General features: G+C 35.7%; 1 protein-coding gene across 1 annotated transcript in view; it reads right to left on the bottom strand.

Annotated features, from left to right (window-relative positions):
* The window catches only part of LOC121374590 (microtubule-associated protein futsch-like), a 182,407-nt gene that overhangs the window by 133,743 nt on the left and 22,793 nt on the right, over positions 1–25,871 (bottom strand). The window contains exons 2-3 of the mRNA XM_041501694.1: positions 24,428–24,520; positions 20,427–20,490 (exon numbers count right to left, since the gene is read on the bottom strand). Of these exons, the coding sequence (XP_041357628.1) occupies positions 20,427–20,490; positions 24,428–24,520 (157 nt within the window). The remainder of the gene's footprint in view (positions 1–20,426; positions 20,491–24,427; positions 24,521–25,871) is intronic.

Here is a 25,871-nt window from a genome sequence, read left to right as displayed (position 1 = left end):
GAGGAATAATTGTTATATATGTGTTTAAAGAGTGTTCCATGATGCATCGTTTGGTGCAAAAATCATGGCCATAGGTTAACAGAAACTGGGAGAACTTTTGACCAAGTGTGGTAGGGGTTAAAAAAAAAACCACCCACTTAATAACAGGTATGACTACCTCTTGAATTGACCACTGTAGTGCATCGCAGGCGCATATAATTGACTAAAGTGTTAATTTCTGCCTGTGAAATATTGCTCCATTCCTGAATGAGCGCTTGACGAACTTCGTTGACGTTAGAGGGTGGGTTGGGACGATGCCTCAATCGTCTGTCCAGACTATCCCAGACATGCTCAATGGGGTTGAGATCAGGACTTTTAGCGGGCCAGTCATCAATGAAATCAATGTTATTTGTCCGAAGAAAATTTACAGTGTCTCTAGCTGTATGAGAGGTGGCATTATCATGCTGAAAAATGTTATGGAACAGAGAAATGACGTGATGAACGAGAATGTCATCGCGGTAATGTTGAGCATTTAAATTGCCATCAATGACGACTAGTGGTGAACAATAACCATGGGCAATGGCTGCAGCAGCCAGGCTGCCCAGACCATGACAGAACCCCCACCCCCGAAACGATCTCGTTCAAGAACACAACAGTCAGCATAGCGTTCATTTCTCCTACGGTAGACGTGCACCCTGCCATCACCACGTAAACAAAATCTGGATTCATCCAAAAAAAGAACGGTATTCCAGCATCGCTGTATCCAACGAGTGTGTACACATGCCCAATTAAGACGATTTAGACGATGACGCTGCGTTAAAATGCATCCGACGAAAGAACATCGTGCAAGTAAATCGTTCTCCCGCAGATGATTACAAACAGTCTGCCCACTGATTCGGTTATTATGAAGCCCAGGTGTGTTAGCAGCAGTAGCAGTGGCAGTTTGGAATCGATTGCGCAAATGTGTGTTCATGATATAGCGGTCTTGACCATGCATTGTAACACGCGGACGTCCACGACATGGCAAGTCGTTGGTGCTTCCTGCCGTTCGAAATCTTACGCGAAGATTTCGTATCGCTCGACTAGAACTCCCAACATGCCTTGCAACGTCTTCTGTCGACATGCCAGCATCAAGCATGCCAATCACCCGTTCGCGTAAATTATTGGGTATTCTTGGCATACTAAAAATGCTACAATGTAAAAAACGTTAATTTTTTTTACAAATTTTGAAGCGTTTTCGTTCACTTGACAACAATGTCAGTAAGACAAGTAAAACAAATTGACCGAATACTACACAGAACATGTCGAACCATGCATGCACGTGCAAATTGAATTTCGTTGTCGACGATTAACAGTGCAAAAATAATCGATAAAATCCATGAATCCTGATAATACAGCTCACGGCTAATACTACCATATAATTTCATTACACAATGAATTCTTTAACACAACAAATACTATATGTACAAATCGGAAGTTTCTTTTTTTGTTCAGTATATAACAGCACTTGAAATTTGAACTGCACTAGTACCAATGTACCTGATACTACTAAATTAGGACTATTTTTATGCTGAATTACAGTAATAAAAGACACTTCCCATTATATCTAAACTAGCAACATAACCACCTATATTGAAATGAATGTGAAAATACATCACCCAATTTTCAGTTGTTATTAATATTGCATGTGTGAGGTTATTATATAACACACAATAACCTAACCCTTGCAGTATACAATATTTGTGTTATTTATTACCTACGAGAATACATCCAGTTATACAAAATTAGTTAAATGTATTATATTTTCTTCTCATATCCAGTGGCGGTATGTAGCCCAGTGGTAAAGTGCTCACTTGATGCGTGGTCAGTTTGGGATCAATCCCCATCGGTGCACCCATTGGGCTATTTCTTGTTTCAGCTAGTAAACCACGACTGGTATATCAAAGGCTGTGGTATATGTGCTATCCTGTCTGTGGGATGGTGCATATAAAAGATCCATTGCTGCATTAGGAAAAATGTAGCAGGTTTCCTCTGATGACAATGTGAATTACCAAATGTTTGACATCCAATAGCTGATTATTAATCAATAAATGTGCTCCAGTGGTGTTATTAAACAAAACAAACTTTTTTTCATATCCTTTTCACAAGTACAAATCTGACTAGTTTGTTTTCAATGGAGTTTAGTATATTTTTTTGTGATTTACTTTAAAGGTGAAGGGTTGTAGGATATATATCTGTGGTGTGTGTGTTGACTAAAACAGCAGTAGCAGTTTTAGCCACACGTTAATTTACTATTGTCATCTATGGGATTTGATTTGGTGTAATTTTTCATTTCAACTTATTTTTGTGCTTACATGTATATCCAATTAAGATTAAAGTATGCTGTCCTGGGCACATACCTCAGCTATCTGGGCTGGGCTGTCTGTCCAGAACAGTGGGTTAGTTGTTAGTGGTTAGTGAGAGAGAAGAGGGTGTAGTGGCCTTACACCTATCTGGGTGGGAGCCAGTACCAGGCTGCGAACCCTGTACCTACCAGCCTGTAGTCTGACAGCTTAACCATGACACCACTGAGGCAAGCTCTGCACTGTCATTTCACAAAAGCATAATTAGTTCCTCTAGGCATGAATTCAGAGAAAGGTATGTGAATTTATTACAGCATGTGTGATACACAATACTTACACCATTTCTTTTGAATCTTATGAATAATAAGAAGCCTAGACTTATCTCAACTATTTTTCATCCAAGATAAATATTCAAATAATCCAACAGAACAAATCATCACCATGATATATGGACAATTACTCTTATCTCTTTTACTTTATAGCAACAGATACATGTGTAAATCCTGTGGTAAAAGAATTTACCAGAATCAACAAGATACAATTAAAAAGACATTTGTTAGCCTACTTGTGGCTTAAGTTAGTGTATTTAATGTATTATTCACTACGTAGTATAAATTTGTGTCAGAAATTTAAAAATTGTGATCAATTAAAGGCTTTTTATAATAACATAAGACATCAAAATTAGTGACCAATTAATCATAAAACATTTACCCGTTTATACACTTGCACTGCCACACTTGTAGTAATTTCCTCTGAAGTGACATGTAGTGCTATACCAGACCTGTCAACCTTTAGTTAAGAGATAGCAGGAGGTGTGTGTTGAAAAAGCAGGAGATTTTCCAAATGCACACAATTTAACCCAAAATCACAAGTTTAAAAAAAATTATTATTATTTTCCGAATGTAAAAGAAAGGTGGAGTTACTTCCTTTAAGTTATTTTAACGAAAGTAGATCAATTTTTTGTTTTTATGCTTACAAAAATGTCATTTAACTGATTTTTTTCTCTTGCGCAGGGTAGCAGAATCCGGGAGGGTTGACAGGTCTGGCTATACTAGTGGTTATTACCATTTGATTTAATTCTATCAATATACAATGTATATATTTTTTTGTATAAATACATATATTATTAATGTTTGGGTTTATTTATTTATTTATTTAATGTAGGTCAAGATATTTGAGAACAACAGAATGAGATTATTTTGTTTTAGTTTTCATGAATAATTCTTTTCTAATGTTGTTTAATGGTTTATAAATATTCCTAATCAGCTGCTATTATAGCAGATACATGTATCAAACACAACATTTCACATACAAGAAGACCCAAAACCCCAAAACATTATCCTTCGACTAGTAACTATATGTATATATATTAATCATAGTAGGCAACATGTTGGGTCTTTTTTGTGCACTTTCAAAATGTTGAGACAACACAAACCCACCACTGTCTTGATATACCAATATGACTGGTACATAAAGGGCTGTGGTTTGTACTGCCCTGTCTATGGAACGGTTCATATAAAAGATTCCTTGCTACTTTATTGGTAGATATAGCTATATGGCAAAAGCAGGTTTTTCTCTTTTTCTGTATCAACCCATATTTTTTAAATTACTTGGATTATTAGGAATATCAACATCTTGGTCACAAATGTAAACTAATTTAACCAAGTTTTTGTCAATACATGGATTATATGTAGAAATTGTATTACCTGAAGTTAATCACCATGGTTACAATATACACGCAAAGTGCTGATTACGCCAATGATGAGTAAATGTAAGCACCTCTGAAAATCACTTACCACTATTAGATATGAAATTAATTATTTAGTCCTAACAGCATTAATTCAATCAGTTAGATGTTTTCTTTTTAAGAAAATTTATAATGCAACTACAAAGATACTTAGGCCAAGAGATTTGTAAAATATTATGTATTTAAGCTAATAGCATTTTGAATATTCTTTGAATTTCTAGCAAAATGCAAATAATGATAGGTTTATTATAATAGGTCATAATTCTTCTTTGCTAAAGAGCATTTTTGTGAAAGAAAAGAAAGAAATGTTTTATTTAGCGACGCACTCAACACATTTTATTTACAGTTATATGGCATCAGACATATGGTTAAGGAAACCCGCTGTCGCCACTACATGGGCTACTCTTTCCGATTAGCAGCAAGAGATCTTTTATTTGCACTTCCCACAGGCAGGATAGCACAAACCAGTTATGGATCACTGGTCAGTGCAAGTGGTTTACACCTACCCATTGAGCCTTACGGAGCACTCACTCAGGGTTTTGAGTCGGTATCTGGATTAAAAATCCCATGCCTCAACTGGGATCCGAACCCAGTACCTATCAGCCTGTAGACTGATGGCCTAACCACGACACCACTAAGGCCGGTCATTTTTGTGAAATACATGTGAGTTATTCTCTCATAATCCTGTTAACACTACAGTGAAACCTCTCAAAACCGGACCTTCTTTAAACCAGAAACTCCCTCAAAACCATATGTTTTACAGAGTCCCTTTTTAACAACCAGTATAGAACTCAACCTCTCTAAACTGGATCCTTCTTAATACCAGACATTTGTATTGGTCCCAAGGGTGTCCGGTTTAGAAGGGTTTCACTGTTGTAATCAAGCACTGAAATAGGTTACTAGATTTCCACATGTCAATACAATAAAGAAATTGTTCTTATATTCTTATATTCTTATTAACCCTTATAAGGCTGCATTGTTTTTAGAAATTTTAAAGAATTTGACCTATCATATATTTTTGATGACATCTCTCTTAATTGTTGGCATATTGAAATGAAATTATGCACACATATTCTGTAATGGACTGGCTACTTTATTACAATATTTTAAAGTAAATTATTTTATTTATGTTACCATGGCAACAATTACAAAGTTCAAAAGATTTGTTGTATAAACAATAATTTGAAATTAATTAATTTCTTTTAATATAAGACTATATCTTTATTTATTAATTATATTTATGATTTGAATTGGTTTTTCCCCCCAGAAAACACCTTTATTTGATTAAAAATGGCATGAAATGATCAGTACCATTAGTTTTATTTCATCACAATTTTCGGCATTAACTACAGTTTTAAAAGTGTTACTGTTGCTATATTTTTTGTTAATTATTCTTCAAATTACACATACCATAAGAATATTAAATTTCCTTTAAATTAATATAATGTTCATAATTTTAAAAAATCTGTTACCATGGTAACAACTGCAAATTGGGTAACTGAAATTGAAGCAGGGTTATTTTTACCAAAATCATTGAATAATATTGTTATAATCCTGTCTGGTAAACAGACCCTTATACAACAAGAATGCATCTGATTAATATGAAGGTCATGAGGTCAAAAGTCATGTACATAGTTAATAATGAAAACAATAGTTTCCCATTGATTACATACCAAATCATTTAACAAATTTACTTCAAACTTCTATCTTATGAACTTCAAACTAGGCAAATTAACTAACGCACATATTACTTTGTGGGTCATAGATTATCAGGTTAAAGGTCAAGGTCACATACAAAAAGACGCAATTGTTGGGCATTTCTCACAAAACTTCTTACAAAATTGTTAAACAAACTGACACAAAACTTCTACTATGCATCACCAATCTATATTTTGCTTTTGGGGGTCACCAGGTCAAATGTCAAGGTCACAATGAATAGAAAGAATCAACTGTCAATGTATTTCTTATGGAACCGTTTAAGAAATTGACATTTCTACCTTATGAACTTCAAACTAGGCAAACTAACTAATGCACATATTACTTTGCAGGTCATAGATTATCAGGTCAAATGTCAAGGTCACATACAAGAGGCAATTGTTGGGCATTTCTAACAAAACTTCTTACAAGTGTTAAACAAAATGACATAAAACTTCTACAATGCAGCTGATCTATATTTTGCTTTTGGGGTCACCAGGTCAAATCAAATAGAAAGAATCAATTGACAATGTATTTCTTATGGAACCATTTAAGAAACTGACCTTAAACTTCTACCTTATGAACTTCAAACTAGGCGAATTAACTAATGCACATATTACTTTGCAGGTCATAGATTATCAGGTCAACGGTCAAGGTCACATATAAGAGGCAATTGTTGGGCATTTCTAACAAAACTTCTTACAAGTGTTAAACAAACTGACCTAAAACTTCTACAATGCAACACTGATCTATATTTTGCTTTTGGGGTCACCAGGTCAAATGTCGAGGTCACAACAAATAGAAAGAATCAATTGACAATGTATTTCTTATGGAACCATTTAAGAAACTGACCTTAAACTTCTACCATATGAACTTCAAACTAGGCAAACCAACTAATGCAAATATTACTTTGTAGGTCATAGATCATCAGGCCAAAGGTCAAAGTAACATACAAAAGCGGCAATTGTTGGGCATTTCTCACAAAATTTCTTACAAAATTGTTAAACTGACCTAAAAGTTCTCAGTCAAGGTCACAATAAACAGAAAGAATCAATTGTCAATGTATTTCTTATGGAACCGTTTAAGAAACTGACCTTAAACTTCTACATCATGACCATTATGCTAAGCAGATCCATATATTTTTGGGGGGGTCACAAGATCAGAGGTCACAGTCAAAGTAAAAGGCGACAAATTGGCAATGTATTTCCTACAAAACCGTTTAACAAACTGACATCAAACTTCTACTTTATTACTTTTATATTAGACTTATCCATAATGATCTAGCTTTTGGGATCACCCGGTCAAAGGTCAAGGTCATATTTTACTCATTGTGTCACTTCCAAACTACTTAACAAACCAGCAAAGGGGGAGGAGGCACAGGGCCACACCCCCAATTAAACCCGTTTTTAACAATTAAATTTTATAAAATCATACATACATATAGTGTGGGTTGCCCCCCTTCCCAATATGGGTTGCCCCCCTCCCCCATGTAACAAACTGACCTCAGTTGTCTGCTAAATTACCGTAGTGCTAGATAACAACATATAATAGGGTTTGGGTCATTAGGTCAATGGTCAAAGTTACCTACATAAAAAACAAAAACATTCAAAGTAGGTTTTTTTACAAACCATTCAACAAATATTACTATCACGTGCTAAATGATTTTAAGTCATTACCACTAAAACATTTAAGTTAGATTTCTAGGTATTGCTGTTCAAAACAATGAGAACAAACACCACAAAATCCTCATGTAAAGAGTAGTTTCAGAATAACGTGTAAGGTCAGGGTCAAATATGAAGGTCACTGTATATAATTTTCTAAAAGAAGGTTTCTGTGTGATTTTATTGCAATCCATTTGACAGGTTCACCTAAAACCTGTCACAAGAGGATGGACAGGCTTCACACTTTTAGGTGCATGTTACTGCGAAAAAAAATTAACTGCATACTTTGATACCACAAAATCAGCAGGACCTGGTGTTTGTAAAGAAAGGCTATATAAAAAAAATCCCCTTGAAACTCACTTCACCAATGGAGGAACATGGGGATTACCAGTGACATAGGCTGGGGCTGCACCCACCCACCCCCCCATTTGTTTTTTATAATGCATATTAGGGTTGTTTGTACTAAGAAGTAAATTATTATGCAGATCAAACTTCTCAGATACAACACCAACTTCCTGATCTCTCTATAATAATAAATTTTGACATTCAATAGCAGATGATTAATATATCAATGTGCTCTAGTGGTGTCTTTAAAAAGAAAAAAAGCTTTTTGTTGATCTTTATGGCCAGTCAACAATACGTTATGCAAAATCTTGCACTTTTAATAGCCCACTCTCTCATGTAACGTTTTGTTCCTGTGAGACCACCATCACAATAAAATATAGAATATCAGGTTTCTATGTTTTGATAACGTGGTTATTTGGTGAGATTTAGATAATAAACAGGCGAGCTTCAGCGAGCCTGTTACACGGATATCAAAATGTAATAATCTGATTCTTTTTTTATTATCCAACCTCTTTCAAGTTATATTTTTGTAATATGTTTCGGTCAAAAGCAGTATAAAAACACATCCCATGATCCCCCCCCCCCCCCTTGAGAGCGTTATGTAAACATGCATGGCAGAGACAGGACTCTACCTCCTCCCCCCCCCCCAATAATTCTGAATCAAAGATATTATTGTAGTAAATCTCAAGGCAGAGATGAATTTTACTTCTAGAATGCAGGAAATTGCATTTCAGGCCATCTAGTTTTCAAAAGTTTAGGGGGGAGTATACCCCCGAACCCCATAAAATATTATTTCCATTTTTGATCGATATCCTCCCCCCCTACATAATATGTAGTTCCCCTACATATCAATAAGGGGGGGCTGGAGGTGACTTGAGCTAGCAGCAGTTTAACGGTCGCTGAGTAGAACTATTAACCGTGTGCAAACACACATGTGCTGTTCACCACATGACTTGACATAGCCTAATGAGCACGGACATTACTTCAAAATTAGGAAGTTGCACATTTAATTAGTGTTTTCACTTAATTTACAACTACTGTAATAACTACTTTTAACTTACAAAGACGCTATAAAAATATTTTTAAAATAATAATATGAGAAAAAAAAAGTACGAAACATATGCCGCAGTTATTGCCACTCCCATCCCTGTTAAAATGCCTGCATACGAGCATGCTGTTCACAAATGCATACGGTAACCATTTAAAAATTATTATTATTTTATTTTTTAATAATAATTATTTTTGACTATTATTATTTAATAATACCCGACGCACCTCCCCCGCTCCATAATTTTCATCCAGCGAGAACACTGAACTATAAGTAAAAAATGTCTATATATATATATATATACTACTCAAAAGAATTTAAGGGTCAAAAATGTATAACCAAATAAGTTTCAGAGTGTATTAGATTGATGATGTAAACTACACCAAAATTTTTATTTATTGTTCCATATTTACAAAAAAAACCAAATAAACGTCACTGTATACAAGAAAGTCACATGACATGCTGTCAAAGTTGAAGGTTGTCAAACATGGATTTTACACATTAGAACATTCGTTTAATAGTGTGTGAATCCACCCCTGGCGCGAATACACTCGACACATCGTTGCCTCATGCTGTTGATCAGACGTCTGAAGAACTCTTGGGGAATGGCCTGCCACTCTGCCATAAGAAGTTGACCCAGATCATGAAGGTTGGCCGGAGGGGCATGGTTATCCCGAACTCTCCTGCCTAATTCGTCCCAGGCGTTCTCTATTGGGGCCAAGTCAGGCGAATATGATGGCCAATCCATCCTGGCGATACCTTGTTGTCTGAGAAAGTCCGTTTCCACCCTGGCACGGTGGGGTCTTGCATTGTCATTCTGCAGAACTGCCCCGCCGCCAATCTGCTGAAGGCCTGGGAGAACCAACGGCCGGATAATCTCATTCAGAAAGCAGATTCCATTCAGATTGCCATCCACCACATAGAGGGGGATCCTGTGGTGGATAGAGATGCCGCCCCACACCATGACGCTGCCACCACCGAACCGGTGACGTTGTCCAACGTTAACGTCAGCGAAGCGCTCCCCAGGACGTCTGTAGACACAACCCGACCGTCGTTGAACTGGAGACTAAACCTGGACTCATCAGTGAACATCACTCGACCCCACTGAACACGTTGCCACCGCAGATGAAGAGTGCACCAGTGACATCTGGCCGTTCTGTGACGTGGTAGGAGTGGTGGTTGAACAGCCTGGCGACGGTAGCGTAGATTATTGGCTCTCAAACGATTGCGTATGGTTTGATCAGACACTCGAGTTCCAGTCGCAGTCCGCAGATTGTCACGTAATCGGCGTGCAATGGTTGTGCGTTGACGTAGAGCCATATTGGTGATGTAGCGGTCCTCTCTATTTGTAGTGCTTCGGGGTCTTCCCGAACGTGGACGATTTCGAACAGAATTCGTTGCTTGGTACCGTTGCCACAGTCGGCCAACGACACTCTGACTGACACCAAGTCTCAGAGCAACATTTCTTTGCGTATTGCCATCCTGGAGCCAAGCAATAGCCCTTACTCGATCTTCGATAGTCAGTTGAAGTCGTACACCATTGTCGAATTTGGAGTGTGCACCATACACGAACGCAAGCTCCAATTATACGGAAATTCAGCATTGGGAACATGGAATACACGTGCAAATCGTGCAAATGAAGCGCTTTGTGAAAAAGCAAGTTATGGGCACTTAGCAGACCTTTCGCTTTCGCCCTAATTTACGTGCAAATGTAAGCATGTTTTCACCATTAGAACTAGTCGACAGTGTCAATGACAGTGGATTTTAATTCATTTATGGGTTGCTTAGACCCACTTTCGTCAAAATGGAACAATACCATGCGTGACATTATGGTCTAGCTAATATAATTGACATTCAGAAAATAATGTCGAAAATATCGTCTGACCCTTAAATTCTTTTGAGTAGTATATATATATACTGGACATATACTGGACTAATGCAAATGCAGCGCCTTGCCGCTCCATAATTATATGTGTGATGTGCCATGTTCGGATTTTGTGACTGGTTCCTAAAATTGAGGAAATTCAAAGCAATCCCCTTTGCAGTCCTATTGGCCTCCCCGAACTTCTGAGAATACATAATCTACCGGTAGTTTGCTTTAATGTAAGAGTGATGAGGGTTGGGGAGAGTAAATGCAGTTCATCTTTATTGTTATTATTATTATTAAATTTTGTTTTATTTAGGCAATTCATAATAGCTATATAGGCCTGTAAATTGCATGCAAGATTACACTGCATTACTGTACCATAGATTTTAGTGAAGTTTTTATGAAGTACAACAATAATAATTTAATTTACATGTACATACACAAAAATAAACAATAATAATAATAATTAAAAAGAAAGAAAGAAGAAGCAAAAAAACAAACATCACTGACATTTGTTGATAGACTGGCGCTACTGACATCTTTCGTGATAAAAGGAAGTGGTACTTGTCGTGCTGTCATATGATCCATTTTTGTAATAAATATCAACTGCTTTATAACATCTGATATAACATCAATAAATCATTCTTTTAAAATCGATTGGGAAAGGGAAACAAGATCAACAATGACATCACGTGAAAATGGCACGAATGTCCTTTTGGGTACTAGACATCGTCAGGTCGTTATGATAAAACGTGTTCCATATATCTACTTTTAAATAATATTTTTAAGTGAAACTACACTGTTCCTGTAATTCTGGTGATATAGCAATGTATAATACAGTTCATTATAGCATGTTGGTAGGCCTGCACTGAGGAATAAAAACCGCAACATCATTTTATTTTTTTTTTTTTTTTTTTTTTTTTGCAATAAACACTGATTCTCAGCAGCCAGTTGTCTATATCTTTAAGGATTTTATGCACCTATTATCCATTAATGTTTTCATATGTGAAAAAAAGAAAACAGTCAAACCATAGCGATGCTATGACAATGGTTCCATGTGATGTCATAATACTTGACCTAGAACGTGTATACACGTCTGCAGCACTACTGGTTAGTACTTGTTAATAGGCTCTAAAATATGGTTATTAGGTTACCATATGTCAATAAAGTTAAGTTTGTTTTATTTAAAGACACTATTAGAGCATGCTGATTTATTTTAAATATCAGCTATTGGATGTAAAATATTTGATACTTCTGAGCAACATTTTTTTCATTAGCAATGTTATTTCCCCTGGTGCATGTGCAGAAGGAGGTTTTAGGTGTCAAACACCTCTCCCCTGCTCAAAGCAAATTTTTTTCAATGTATTTTCCAGGGCAGCATGACCAAAACCCTCTAAAAACTTCGCTTGGCACAGTCTAGACCCTCCTGCACAATTTTCTGTACAAGTGCCTGTTCCCATAGACAGGACAAGATATACCATGGGCTTTGATATAACAGTCATGGAACTCTGGTTGGGATAAAAAAAAAACATCCACTCAGAGAAAGGGTCCACTGACAGGTTTTGATCCTAAAACCAAACCACCTCAGAAGAGCACTTTACTGATTGTGCTAGATCCTGCCCCCACATGTCAAAAAGTATTTCCTTGTTGTATCATCTGTTGGGCTCGAACTTAACGGCGGCAATGACGGCAATTGCTGTTGGTGACATATAAACTGCCATCGGTTGGGTGCGTCATCGATGGCATTTTTGTGCTGCCAGATAAAAATTACTGCCGTTGGTAAAGCTCCTCACCGATGACAAAATGTATAAACATGTATGAACATTATGTATAAACATGTATGAACATTATCTGCCAGTATTTAACATGGGCGTTTGGGTCCTTGTTGGGAGTTAATGGTTGTTTAGTTAGTACCACGTGATGTAACTATATTTAGTCACACAGTGTTGTTGTACAATATACGTTTTCACTCCATTTTGCCTCCTCGCTTCAGTGTTATGCTGCCCCTTTTCACGTTTGGCAGCCCGATTTGTTTTTCTGTGCCCCTCTTTATTTTTAGGCATCCTGTTATAATTTACAGCACCCAGCTTCGCTATTTCAAAATGCACACTTTTTTCACACTGAAAAACATCGATTAGTCTGCACACTGGACATCAAAGGAAACAAGCCACATTGTGTACAAAAGCGCTACTGACGAAAAACGTCAGTAGCTTACAGCAGTTACCGTAACATAATTTAACACTATTTTTTAACAGCCTCTGTTGTGTCCCATACCAGTATGTTTGATACACACAATAACAGTTATATTTTATTTTAGCAATGAAAACATTTTGTTTTTATCGTTTCGGCAATCTCCGTGATCAGAACGGTCATTCTGTCTTCTGTGTCCACTAACTTGTGTCTGATATTTTAACCTCAGTTGCAGATTTAATTGGTCGTAACTGATGGTTTTTACTAAATGTCATTTGTTTATTCAGCAATTCCTTATAAAATATTAGAAATGTTTAATTTAAAATTAAAAAATCGGGCATGGGGGGTGGGAATATCACCACTTATAAAAACAGAAGTGGTAGTGTTCATTATTAAAATCATTTATCTTGGGTGCTAAATAATATATACACTGCCTTTACAAAAACGAAACTACTTTTTATCAGATGGAAATATCAATGCGATCGATTCACTTGATAAAGATGTAAATAAAAAGAACAGAAAAATGTTATCCCACAGTAGGGGATCGCTTAAAACATGTCTTTATTATTTTTCAGATATCTAAAAATCTTTATTAAAATAATAGGCTAATATTAAAACTTTGATCGGTTTAGCAAAACAAATACCCATGAATATCAGACTGACACTCTGTTTTAACTGAACTACTTTTTAACTAACAGTGCACAAAAAATAAGGCAGCTTGTATATCGTACCAACTTCTCAGTACCAGATACCGAGGGGCAAAATAAGGGATAGGTATTTCCACAAAGTCGACCAACATACAACGATATACGGTAAGCTTTTCAGTTTTTTGTTAGGTTTTGTTTGGGGTTTTTTAAATAGTGCAGGGGACATGCGACAATCCTTCTTTAATTTTCACCTAGCGAGAACACTGTATACAATTTAATGCCATCCACAGAAATATTTTTCATGTCATATTCACCGAAAACTTGGGCAACTTGTCTCAGGTTCTGTTTAATGTTAGCTTATACTAGTAGTCCATGATACTATTTATAATAAATTCTTGTTGACTGAAGTTTATTGACATAAATTGAAGAAACTGGACTACATGTAATGGGTACATACAAAAAAATAACCTTTCAGTCAAGTTTAATTGCTGCAAAAGTCAGTTTAAAAAATTGCCATTGGCATACTCAAAATTGCTGTCAGTGGGCCCTTTTACCGATGGCAATTTTTTTATTTTTAATTGCCGTGGGTGATAAATTCTTAAGTTCGAGCCCTGCATCTGATAAAATAAAAAACCAAACAAACACAACATACACTTCAATAAATTTTCGTGATTTAGAGACTAAAATCATTTCATGTGTTTTTATTTTCAAGGTTTGGCAAATCTGAAATGGGAGTGTTTTTATTTTCATGCTTTAGCAAATCTGGTTTGCAAGAATATTGAATTCAAAAGTTTCATGTTGGCTTCCAGTTGCATAATGTGTTAGGAGCTTAAAGTTAAACAATAGAGCATTCAACTGCAATTGAGCAATACAGTATGCTGGTAGCAAGATAATTGATCACAGTCTTTCATTTCTTTAAAACCAATTAAGATTTGTGTGAGAAGTTTTTTTAACTCACACAGTGTATAATATTTGAGCATTGATGTTCAGTTTGAGCGTGACACATTTTATTCATACTCGTTGTAAGCTGGTTCAGTAATTTCCTGTGGTCTGTGCATAGCAGGAAATAAAATATTCCATTAAACTGTCAGTTTATTATAGTGGTAACAATGAATAATTTTATATAATTTATTGATATTTTCAGATACAACATGTATTTTCAAAGTTTTATATTTTTCAGGGTGTCCACTTATCGTCAAAATCCACAAAAATAAATATCCAAAAGATTTCCGGTTATACAATATGACATATATCATATAATGTAATTAACAAATGTGGTCTAGTCATTTAAAATTAATACCTGTGAAGTGGAATACAATATAGGTGGTAATTTTCTCAAACATTTCTGATAAATGTTTTTGTTATCAAGTTTTATTAGAATGTTACATATGGAATTTTTCTTTGTTAAATAGTTCATCAATAAAGATATTTTGGTTTAGATTTAAGCAAATATTTTAATGCAAAAATGTACATCAAATCAATATTAATTATAGTATGTATTTTATGTCAATAATACAACTCAACCCAATCTACCGGTACATCTTAATTCCATATAAATATTTATACATCAAACATTACAACTCACGCTTTTATACTTTTTTCATTAATAATATTTCAAAGTAGATTTATCAAAGTAAAACTGAAATCAAGAGAAATAAAACGACAATTGATACTGCTCTAAAAACCCAACCCCCTCCTTAATCTTCAATTTATCATACCCCTCTGTTTATCACATTTCTTTTATAACAAAAACAAAAAAATACATTTTAAAAAAATGCAAACAAAACAAGCAATTCATTACAACAAATATTTAAAATAACAAAATCAATTTCCCAGTTTGGCATTCTATTTGAGCATGTTTGTGTTCAATCCAAGTTAATTAAAACAAACTGGATCATTCTTGCCAAAAAATGTGTTTGTGCAGCTGATAATAATAGTAATAATTTTTGTACAAACAGCTTGCAAACAAATATTTAGAACATTGTTCAAAGTTGACTGTCAACAAATAAGTACACAATGTTTTGCAGTTATTCTGAAATTAGAACTAACATGCAGGTGATTATCTTGCCAGACATGTAAAAACTGAAAGGTTCAGCAGTTATCAAAATCTGGCACCCAGAAGATACATATGGCATATTTTTTCTAATGAACAAATGGTGCTTATAAACTATGGTTAAAATACCCAGTGTATTCTGGCTCAATACCAGTAACTTAAAAATTTGAGATTTATCATTTATTAAAATGTGATATGCATTACGTTGTTTTTTGGGGTTTTTTTTAGGGTTTTTATTGTTATTTTGTGGGGGGTGTTTTTTTTTTATTGGGGGGGAGTAATGTAAAAGTTTTATTTTACTAATAAATGAGATTTAAACACTTGAATATGCAATTGTGAGTATATTACTGATAACATATTGTGTTCACTGGGACAGTCACTACAAATCACTAATTTTACCTTTCAAAATTATTTAATATAAGTTTTCTTTATCCACACATGAGGGCAGGACGTAGCCCAGTGCATGGTACAGTGCTTGCTCGATGCGCGGTTGGTCTGGGATCCATCCCCGTCAGTGGGCCCATTGGGCTATTTCTTGTTCCAGCCAGTGCACCACAAAGGCCATGGTTTGTGCTATCCTGCCTGTGGTAAGTGCATATAAAAGATCCCTAGCTGCTAATCGAAAAGAGTAGCCCATGAAGTGGTGACAGCAGATTTCCTCTCTCAATATCTGTGTGGTCCTAAACCAAATGTCTGATGCCATATAACCGTAAATAAAATGTGTTGAGTACGTCATTAAATAAAACATTTCTTTCTTTATCCACACATGAAAACAAAACCCCAACCCCAACATATTTTCATCAATTTCATGATTTAAACTGAATAAACAATTACAGTTAACATTTTCCGACACATTCGATTATGTATTATTATATTCAATCAATACATCGGTAGAGCCAAACCAATCAACTTTCGAATATAATCGATCACTGGAAAATCACCAGTTGACACTAGTGTAAAATTACAAATTTATTAAAACTGCATATAGTTCTGTTTGCATTTTGGATTAATCAAATATAAATTATAGACTGCGTAGGTGAGATTGCCACTAAATATTTTGGTTAAAAGTATTGGTACTAAATGCATTACTTTTTTATGGTCACTACCAAACAGGTAAAATATTTAAAATACAACATAAACAGGGCACTATCTGTTTTAGTAATAACCCAATCCATTTAACCCTACTTAATCTGTTTACCCTCCAAGCATCTACTGTACTAGTGATGCATATTTGGTACCATGCACTGCTGTTCACCATCTATCCATTAACACCTTGCGGGTAAAGTGGTATTTAAAATGTTTATTTACCCTCTAAAAACAGATGCAACCACTGATATTGCATTAACTGTAATTGGGACAGGGCTTTGGTAAGTACAATAATATGCTTTCAATCAATCATATGAGTCCAAATATAATCCTTTTGACTGTCAGTCACGTTTTAATGCTTTTAATCTATTACACAAGTTATCCATATAACACTAATTAGTAATATGTACTGATATGGCAATCATAGTCTCAATCTATGACAGGGCAGGGCGTATCTTAGTCACGTGGACTTGGGGTTTTTTCATCCCAACTATACTGCTCCAGGACTGTTATCAAAAGACTGTTTCACATGTATTTATGGATAAATACATTTAAAAGATGCCTTGCAGCTTTTTTGGTAGAAGAAGTCTAAGTGGCAGCAGCAGATTTCCTCTTGTATGTTTGTCTGTCTATCTCTCTTTCTCTCCATCTCTTTTAACCAGCATAGTTCCTCCCTCTCTCTATGCTCTATCCATCCTCTCTCTCTCTCTCTCTCTCTCTCTCTCTCTCTCTCTCTCTCTCTCTCTCTCTCTCTCTCTCTCTCTCTCTCTCTCTCTCTCTCTCTCTCTCTCTCTCTCTCTCTCTCTCCCTCCCTCCCTCCCTCCCTCCCTCCCTCCCTCCCCCCCTCTCTCTCTCTCTCCATCCTCTCTCTCTCTCTCTCTCTCTCTCTCCCTCTCTCTCCTCTCTCTCCCCTCCCCCTCTCTCTCTCTCTCTCTCTCTCTCTCTCTCTCTCTCTCTCTCTCTCTCTCTCTCTCTCTCTCACACACACACACACACACACACCAAATAGCCATAATTTAAAATGTGGTGAGTTGTCATTAAACAACATTGTATTCCTTTCACTTCATGACAGCCATGCCAGAACCATATCTGGGTGTGAAGTTTAAACGATTAATGAATCCATGAGATGTCAATTCAATTTTTTTTTTTTAATGTTTTAAACATTTATGATTTATAATTAAAATATACAACTGGTATATATCAACCATATTAATTAAGGGAATTCAATAAATTTTGGAACAAGCATTGTACTAAATGTACATTTAGTCTTGCATAGTACGTCAAACAAGCAGGTTACCAATATGTGGTTATAATCTCCATTTTCACCAATTCTGGACTTAAAACAAGTTTTGCAGAAACATTGTTCAGTTGGTTACTGAAATTATGTCCAGACAAAAAAAATCAGCTTCTAGTAAAGGAAATGACAACACCCCAGTACATGTTAAACCAAACCTATTACTTATAGGTATTCAGAACATTGGTATTATAATATTATAATATAACTGTAACACTTGCAGGCACATGTGCAGGAATTTTAGCAGGGGGCTAGACTGTGATAACCAAAGTTTATAGTGGGGTCGAGTCACACTCTCCCGGAGAATATAGAGAGAAAAAGGAAAATTTGTTTGATGAGCAGGGTGGGGTTTTGACCCCACAAACCCTACCCCTGCACACGCTACTGCTTGGGTCTAAAATAGTTAAGCAAGAGAAATATTTTGTCAGCACCCAAGTTCTTCCTTCCAATAATCAGCATTGGGACGTATATATACTGTACACATGTCAAGGTCTTTTATATACCAGTCATGTAGGACTGGATGAGAAGATAATAAAACCTAATGGGTACATTGATGAGAACTTTATGTAATATCCCACTGCACAAATTGGTCTGGGATCGATCTCCATCAGTGGGCCCATTGGGCTATTTCTTGTTCCAGCCAGTGCACCACAACTGGTATATCAAAGGCCATGGTATGTGCTATCCTGTCTGTGGGATGGTGCATAAAAAAAGATCACTTGCTACTCATGAAAACATGTAGCGGGTTTCCTCTGCATGTCATGACTATACAAATAGCCAATGATTAATAAATCAATGTGCTCTAGTGGTGTCGTTAACAATTTTGCTTATATCCATCCCACTGCACCTTAGGCAAATGTCCTGCTGCTGAGCTAGATTTATTACTCTGTGGACCTTCTGTTTTTCTATAGAGCCAACCATTGCCATACATGTAGGACTGGTTTAGCAAAGGCTGTGTACTAGCTGTTGTACATCTATGGGAAAGTGCATGTATATAGGATCCCTTACTGCCATTGATTAAAATACTCTATACAGATATGTCAAGTTTCCATACTGCTTAAATCCTTACGTGTTGCAATAGCCATATGTTAGACACCAAATATACACAAGTTATGTCTTGTAATTTTTAATGTTCACAAATTAAAACATTTCTCATGATTTTCAAAACATTAACACACAAAACACACATGCCCTGATGCCGATGACTTAATTTTTACCTTCTTTCCCCTCAACCTTAATACAGTTGGTTTTGTTACAATTTGAGCAGTCAATATTGATCAATGTCTCAACACAGGGGTGCCACCCAACACTGCAGGCAAACATTTGTACAGCAGGTGATTGCAAACAAACAGCACACCGAGCAATCAATTAGATACACTCAGTACAGGTGGTCCTGCATTCAGTCTAGATTTTAATGGTTTAAGCAAACAGTTTACCTCAAGAGAGCCTCATTTAAAAACATTCTCGTATCCTCTACCAAGCCTCATTTAAAAGTATTCTTATTAAAAAGACTATTCTGAGTCTGCAGCCATTGAAACATGTTTCTCTGACTAATGAAGCCTTTTTAACAACTAAAATTAAATATTAAATACATTTCTTTAGAATATCACTAGTATCAGCAAAACTCTTCATTTGTTATATAACAGAGTTATAGTATAATAAGGTTTCCAGCATGATGTAAAAAACCCACCACAACAACAACAAAACAAAAAAAAACCCCAAAACATCCACTGGTATCAAAATACCTCAAATGTGAAAATAGAGCTAATTATATATATTCTAAGAGACAGACTTTTAAATCCCAATCAACTTAAATAAACTTAACTTCTGTTATTTCTTGAATTTCTCATAATGTTTGTGTAAAATATATGCAGTCCAAGCTTCTAATTGTATCCATTGGACTTTTCAGCATGGAAGATCAATGTATGCCAGTTCATGTGGAAACAGGTATTAATTAATCAAATATCCAAAAGGTGTATATTGGAGGAGGAGGATGTGTGTACAAAAATTCCGTATTTTGGGCATATGAACTTTATGGATGGTCCCTAACACAGAAACTGTCATTCATTTTATATGTGGGGTGATATGTTGCCCAGCGGTGAAGCATTCGCTTGATGTGCGGTCAGTCTAGGATCGATCCCCGTCGGTGGACCCATGGGCTATTTCTCGTTCCAGCCAGTGTTCCACAACTGGTGTAACAAAGGCCGTAGTATGTATTATCCTGTCTGTGGGATGGTGCATATAAAAGATCCCTTGCTGCTAATTGAAAAGAGTAGCCCATGAAGTGGCGACAGCAGGGTTCCTTTCTCTATACCTGTGTGGTCCTTAACCACATGTCTGATGCCATATAACCATAAATAAAATGTGTTAAGTGTATCGTTAAATAAAACATTTCCTTCCTTCCTTCCTTCCTTCATTTTATATGTATGACTACCTTTAACATGATGATTTTGTTATATAAACTGTACTCACCAAATCTGGCTAAGAGTTGGTAGAGGTAACTGAGATTTCAGAAACAGGTCGCGGGCTTTTCTTTCTGAAAATATAAATCACAACAGGATATACAACTGACAAATTATAAACATGTCCAATTCTTCTTCAGATATATTTCTCCACAAAATTGTCACTAACAGTGAGAATAACTGATTTCAGTTGTGTCTGCTATTTATTGAATGAATGAATGAATGAATGAATGAATGAATGAATGAATGAATGAATGAATAAATACCCCAGCACACAAAAATACAGACTGGCTGTTGGGTGTCAAACAAAGGTAAGTATATTAATATGATTGTGTCTGCTATTTTACCAATACTGTACACATCAAAATATTTTATGTATAAACCCAGTTATAAAAAAAAAAGTTTGGAAATATGATAACAATATACATTTTACATGTTTTTAAAACTGATAAATTAATAGGGTTATAATAACCAGTTTATATAGATCATTTGTTGTTTTCATTACCATGTTATGTTCATGTTATGATTGTCTGAAAAGGCCAATAGAAATACAAGACACACATGCACAAAAAAACATCTGTGCTGTGTACTTGGGTGGGAGGGTGTTAATTTTCGTATTGACCTAACTCTTGAATAATATGCATCAAAAAGCAATGTGCCAGATTCCAGCCACACACCGTTGACATAAAGACACATGTCATGTGTATCTGAGAAATGTTTTGTAACTCTGATAAAAATGGAAGTAAACTGCATATAATAGCATTATGTGTAACACTACTGGAACATTATTATTCAGGGTTTTTTTTTAAAAACCTAACATTTATTATACAGCTTTTGCATGTCCCTGCTGCTGATCTCAGTGCATGGTGCACATAGTGGTTAAGCCAATAAGCTTAAGATTGGTAGGTAATGGGTTCACATCCCAGTACTGGTTCCCACCCAGAGTGTCTTTTAACAGTTTAGTAGTCACTACACTAACTTCTGTTTCACTATCCACTAATAAGTATTAACGCCTGATCTGGAGAGACATCCCAGATAGTTAAAAGTTAAAGTCTGTTTGCTTAATGACACCACTATAGCACCTTGATTTTTTAATCATCGGCTATTAGATATCAAACATTTGGTAACCTTGACATATAGTCTTAGAGAGAAAACCTGCTAAATTTTTCAATTAATAGCAAGGGATCTTTTATATTCACAAACCCAAAGACAAGATAGCACATACCACGACCTTTGATATTCCAGTTGTGGTGCACTGGCTTGAATAAGAAATAGCCTAATGAGGCCACTGGTGGAGATCGATCCTAGATGGACCACACATTATGTCAGCACTTTACAAGTGCTTGGCTTTGTCCTGCCTATCATGTACATCCCAGATAGCTGCAGTGTGTGTTCAGAACAGCATGCTTGAACCTTAATTGTCAATAGTGACATAGTGGTTAAGCCATCAGCTTAAAGGTATGTCTTTAAGGCTTCAACCCAGATTAAGCATTAATGGCTCTCTGGGGAGGTGAAACACCACTACAATGATTTCTTTCTAGATATACCCACTGAGAACTGTCTCCTGTCCTAACTTAACAGACAGTCCAGATACAAATGATAATGTGCTTGAATCTGACTTCTCTCTATATAACCATTGACAACCATCTCCTGTCCTGATTTAACAGACAGCCCAGATAGATGAATGTCTGTGCCCAGGATAAAGTGCTTGAATCTGACTTCTCTTTATATAACCACTGACAACCATCTCCTGTCCTGAATTAACAGACAGCCCAGATAGATGAACGTCTGTGCCCAGGATAAAGTGCTTGAATCTGACTTCTCTCTATATAACCACTGACAACCATCTCCTGTCCTGAATTAACAGACAGCCCAGATAGATGAACGTCTGTGCCCAGGATAAAGTGCTTGAATCTGACTTCTCTCTATATAACCACTGACAACCATCTCCTGTCCTGAATTAACAGACAGCCCAGATAGATGAATGTCTGTGCCCAGGATAAAGTGCTTGAATCTGACTTCTCTCTATATAACCACTGACAACCATCTCCTGTCCTGAATTAATAGACAGCCCAGATAGATGAATGTCTGTGCCCAGGATAAAGTGCTTGAATCTGACTTCTCTCTATATAACCACTGACAACCATTTCCTGTCCTGAATTAATAGAAAGCCCAGATAGGTGAATGTCTGTGCCCAGGATAAAGTGCTTGAATCTGACTTCTCTCAATAGCTGATGCATATTTTTGTGTTGGGGTGTCGTTAAACATTAATTCATTCTGACTTCTCTCAATATAACCACTGAGACCTGTCTCCTGTCCTGATTTGACAGACAGCCCAGATAGATAAACCTGTGTGCCCACGATAAAGTGCTTGAATCTGACTTCTCTCTCTATAACCATTGCCAACTGTCGCCTGTCCTGATTTAACAGACAGCCCAGATAGATAAACCTGTGTGCCCACGATAAAGTGCTTGAATCTGACTTCTCTTTATAACCATTGCCAACTGTCGCCTGTCCTGATTTAACAGACAGCCCAGATAGATAAACCTGTGTGCCCACGATAAAGTGCTTGAATCTAACTTCTCTCTTTATAACCACTGATGACCATCTCCTGTCCTGAACAGACAGCCCAGATAGATGAACATGTATGCCTAGGATAAAGTGCTTAAATCTTAAACAGATATAAGCATAAAAATAAATTAGAAATGAAAGGCAATGTCTGTGGTCCTCAATCAATCTCTCCTGACACTATTACAGTGCTAGACCGGCCTCGGTGGCGTCGTAGCAGGCCATCGGTCTACAGGCTGGTAGGTACTGGGTTCGGATCCCAGTCGAGGCATGGGATTTTTAATCCAAATACCGACTGCAAACCCTGAGTGAGTGCTCCGCAAGGCTCAATGGGTAGGTGTAAACCACTTGCACCGACCAGTGATCCATAACTGGTTCAACAAAGGCCATGGTTTGTGCTATCCTGCCTGTGGGAAGCGCAAATAAAAGATCCCTTGCTGCCTGTCGTAAAGAAGAGTAGCCTATGTGGCGACAGCGGGTTTCCTCTAAAAACAGTGTCAGAATGACCATATGTTTGATGTCCAATAGCCGATGATAAGATTAAAAATCAATGTGCTCTAGTGGCGTCGTTAAATAAAACAAACTTTACTTTTTTTTACTATTACAGTGCTAAGTAATGACTGATGATAGATGGTTGCACGTACCTCTTAACAACACCAGAAGTGACCCTCAAACACTTGAACATGTGGACAGACTAAATGCCTACAGCAAAGATGCTGGGGAATGACAAGGGGTAACATGGATGAAGAGACAGGGACAGGAATGTAGAATTGGATAGCAAATTAGTGATAAATAAATGTGTGGGGTGGAGTGTGGAGGATGTCAGAATAAGAACAATACACATAAAAAAAGAAAACTGACTGTTATGTTGGCTTTAAATGAACTAAAAGGAAAACAAAAACTATGGACATAAGAAATATGTGAATGGTTGCACAGTAAAGAATATAATAAATGAATGCTTTAATATTAGACCCAAGAAAAAACATAAGCTAATAGTGTCAAACAAAGTTGGCTATATGATTGAATTCAATTGATGATTAAGATAAATATATATATAAATTCAAAAGTTAACTTAAAACACAGTGTAAAGAGCTGTACAAAAATAAAATTATCAGGTAAGCATATTTAAACTTTAAAATACAATTCTGGGTGTTGTTAAAATAAGTTCAATGAGGAATAAAAAAAGATTCCTTCATATTATTTCATCTACCATAAGATGATTAAAGTTTACAACACATACTATATAATATGATGTTCAACAAATGTCTTCAAAAACTTTAACAAACATTTACATCAAAGTTTACATTTAACATATAACAATAGCAAACAATTATGTTCATCTCTTCCAGCATGTCTTAGGTGCAACAAAGTACATGCTTTGATTTTACAACAAAACTTCACTGGAGTTTAAATTTAAGTTTATTGTCATATTACTGAACTCACCATCTAAGTATCCTTCTAAAGGCCCTTGACTGTAGAAAAATATTTCATGTTGTGTACGCTCCTCTCTTGAGATACTTGGCCAGTCTTTGTTACCTTCAAAAATAAAAGCAAGACAATTAAAATTCTAAAAGTTTGTTGTAAAAATTAAGAAGAAAAAATTAGATTATAGTTTTTTTTAAATGTTTAATTAATATTTCATTATTTTAAATTTCAACTACCGGTATTCATTGGGTATAATAGAAAATGTTGATGATGGTATTTGACACATCAGTGTTGTATAGTTTCCTTGTGCTTTATTTTAATGGTTATGCATGTATGGGTAAGTTAAAACAGTAGACTTGTGAACATACATGTACACTTCTCTATTATTAGTTTTAAATATCATTATGCAAACAGTAATTGTATTTGATATACTAAATCACTTTTTTACAATATCAGATGTAATCAGCCATATCAAAAACAGTTAATCACAGAAATGTATTAAGGTACAAATTAAATGTAAACAGTTTTAATATAAATTGACCTCATATTGTTACACTGACCTTTGAAATACATGTATATATTATATATTTTAAATGTAATAAAATCAAAGACCACATTATAACCCATGTATTTTGGAGTTTGGGGGCAAATACACAGTTGGGTTATGAAGGGCTCAAACAATCTGTATTGTGCAACAAAAGGTCATGACAAATATTTATGCACTAATTCTGAATTGCACAACTATTTTCCTTTTAAAATCAGAACTGTATTTCTGCACAAGGCAGTTGAAAAAAAAGTATTTTGGCAAAGTTGTGATTGCTTCCATGAATCATTACCAGATACCTCACCTATAGGAAGACTGCCACTTTCCAGCCCATTTATAGATTACATCATTGTGTTGCCTTTATGAGGACTGCCATTATAAAGACGGGTTTAATAAATTGAAACTTGCACAGGACAGAACTCACTGGAATATGTCTAGCTGGGATTGTGTATGGGTCATTCCACAGAAAGTGTCACTTTTATATCCCTACACAATTTCTTTAATTCTATTTTATTAATAATATTATCCTGTTATAGCATTTTTTCTCTCTCCTAATCAGCTTTGATAGAGATTTAATTCAGGATTAGTGGTAAATGTCATTGATGTTACCTATTCCTAGTACAACACTATACATAACATTCACTATTAAAATAAATAATAGAAGAGATAACAATGAATAACTTTAATGTAATACATATTGATAGCCAACTTACTCATTAAAGAAGAAATATTGTAAATATTTTTTGTCTTCAAAAGATGGTGGGCAATATAAGCTTGTCCCTGAATTTTTATGTCATTGGTGTTACTGTATATACTTATAAATGAGAAAACAAAAGAAATTGAATGCTCTCTGGGTGAAACATTCCACCAGTAGATATCGGCAATCAAAACATATTTGTCAAAAGCAGCAGACGTATC

Source organism: Gigantopelta aegis, chromosome 6, assembly GCF_016097555.1.
Source record: "Gigantopelta aegis isolate Gae_Host chromosome 6, Gae_host_genome, whole genome shotgun sequence".
Classification (NCBI taxonomy): Eukaryota; Metazoa; Mollusca; class Gastropoda; order Neomphalida; family Peltospiridae; genus Gigantopelta; species Gigantopelta aegis.
Note: the sequence above shows the minus strand (reverse complement) of the source record. Positions and strands in the feature narration are given on the sequence as shown.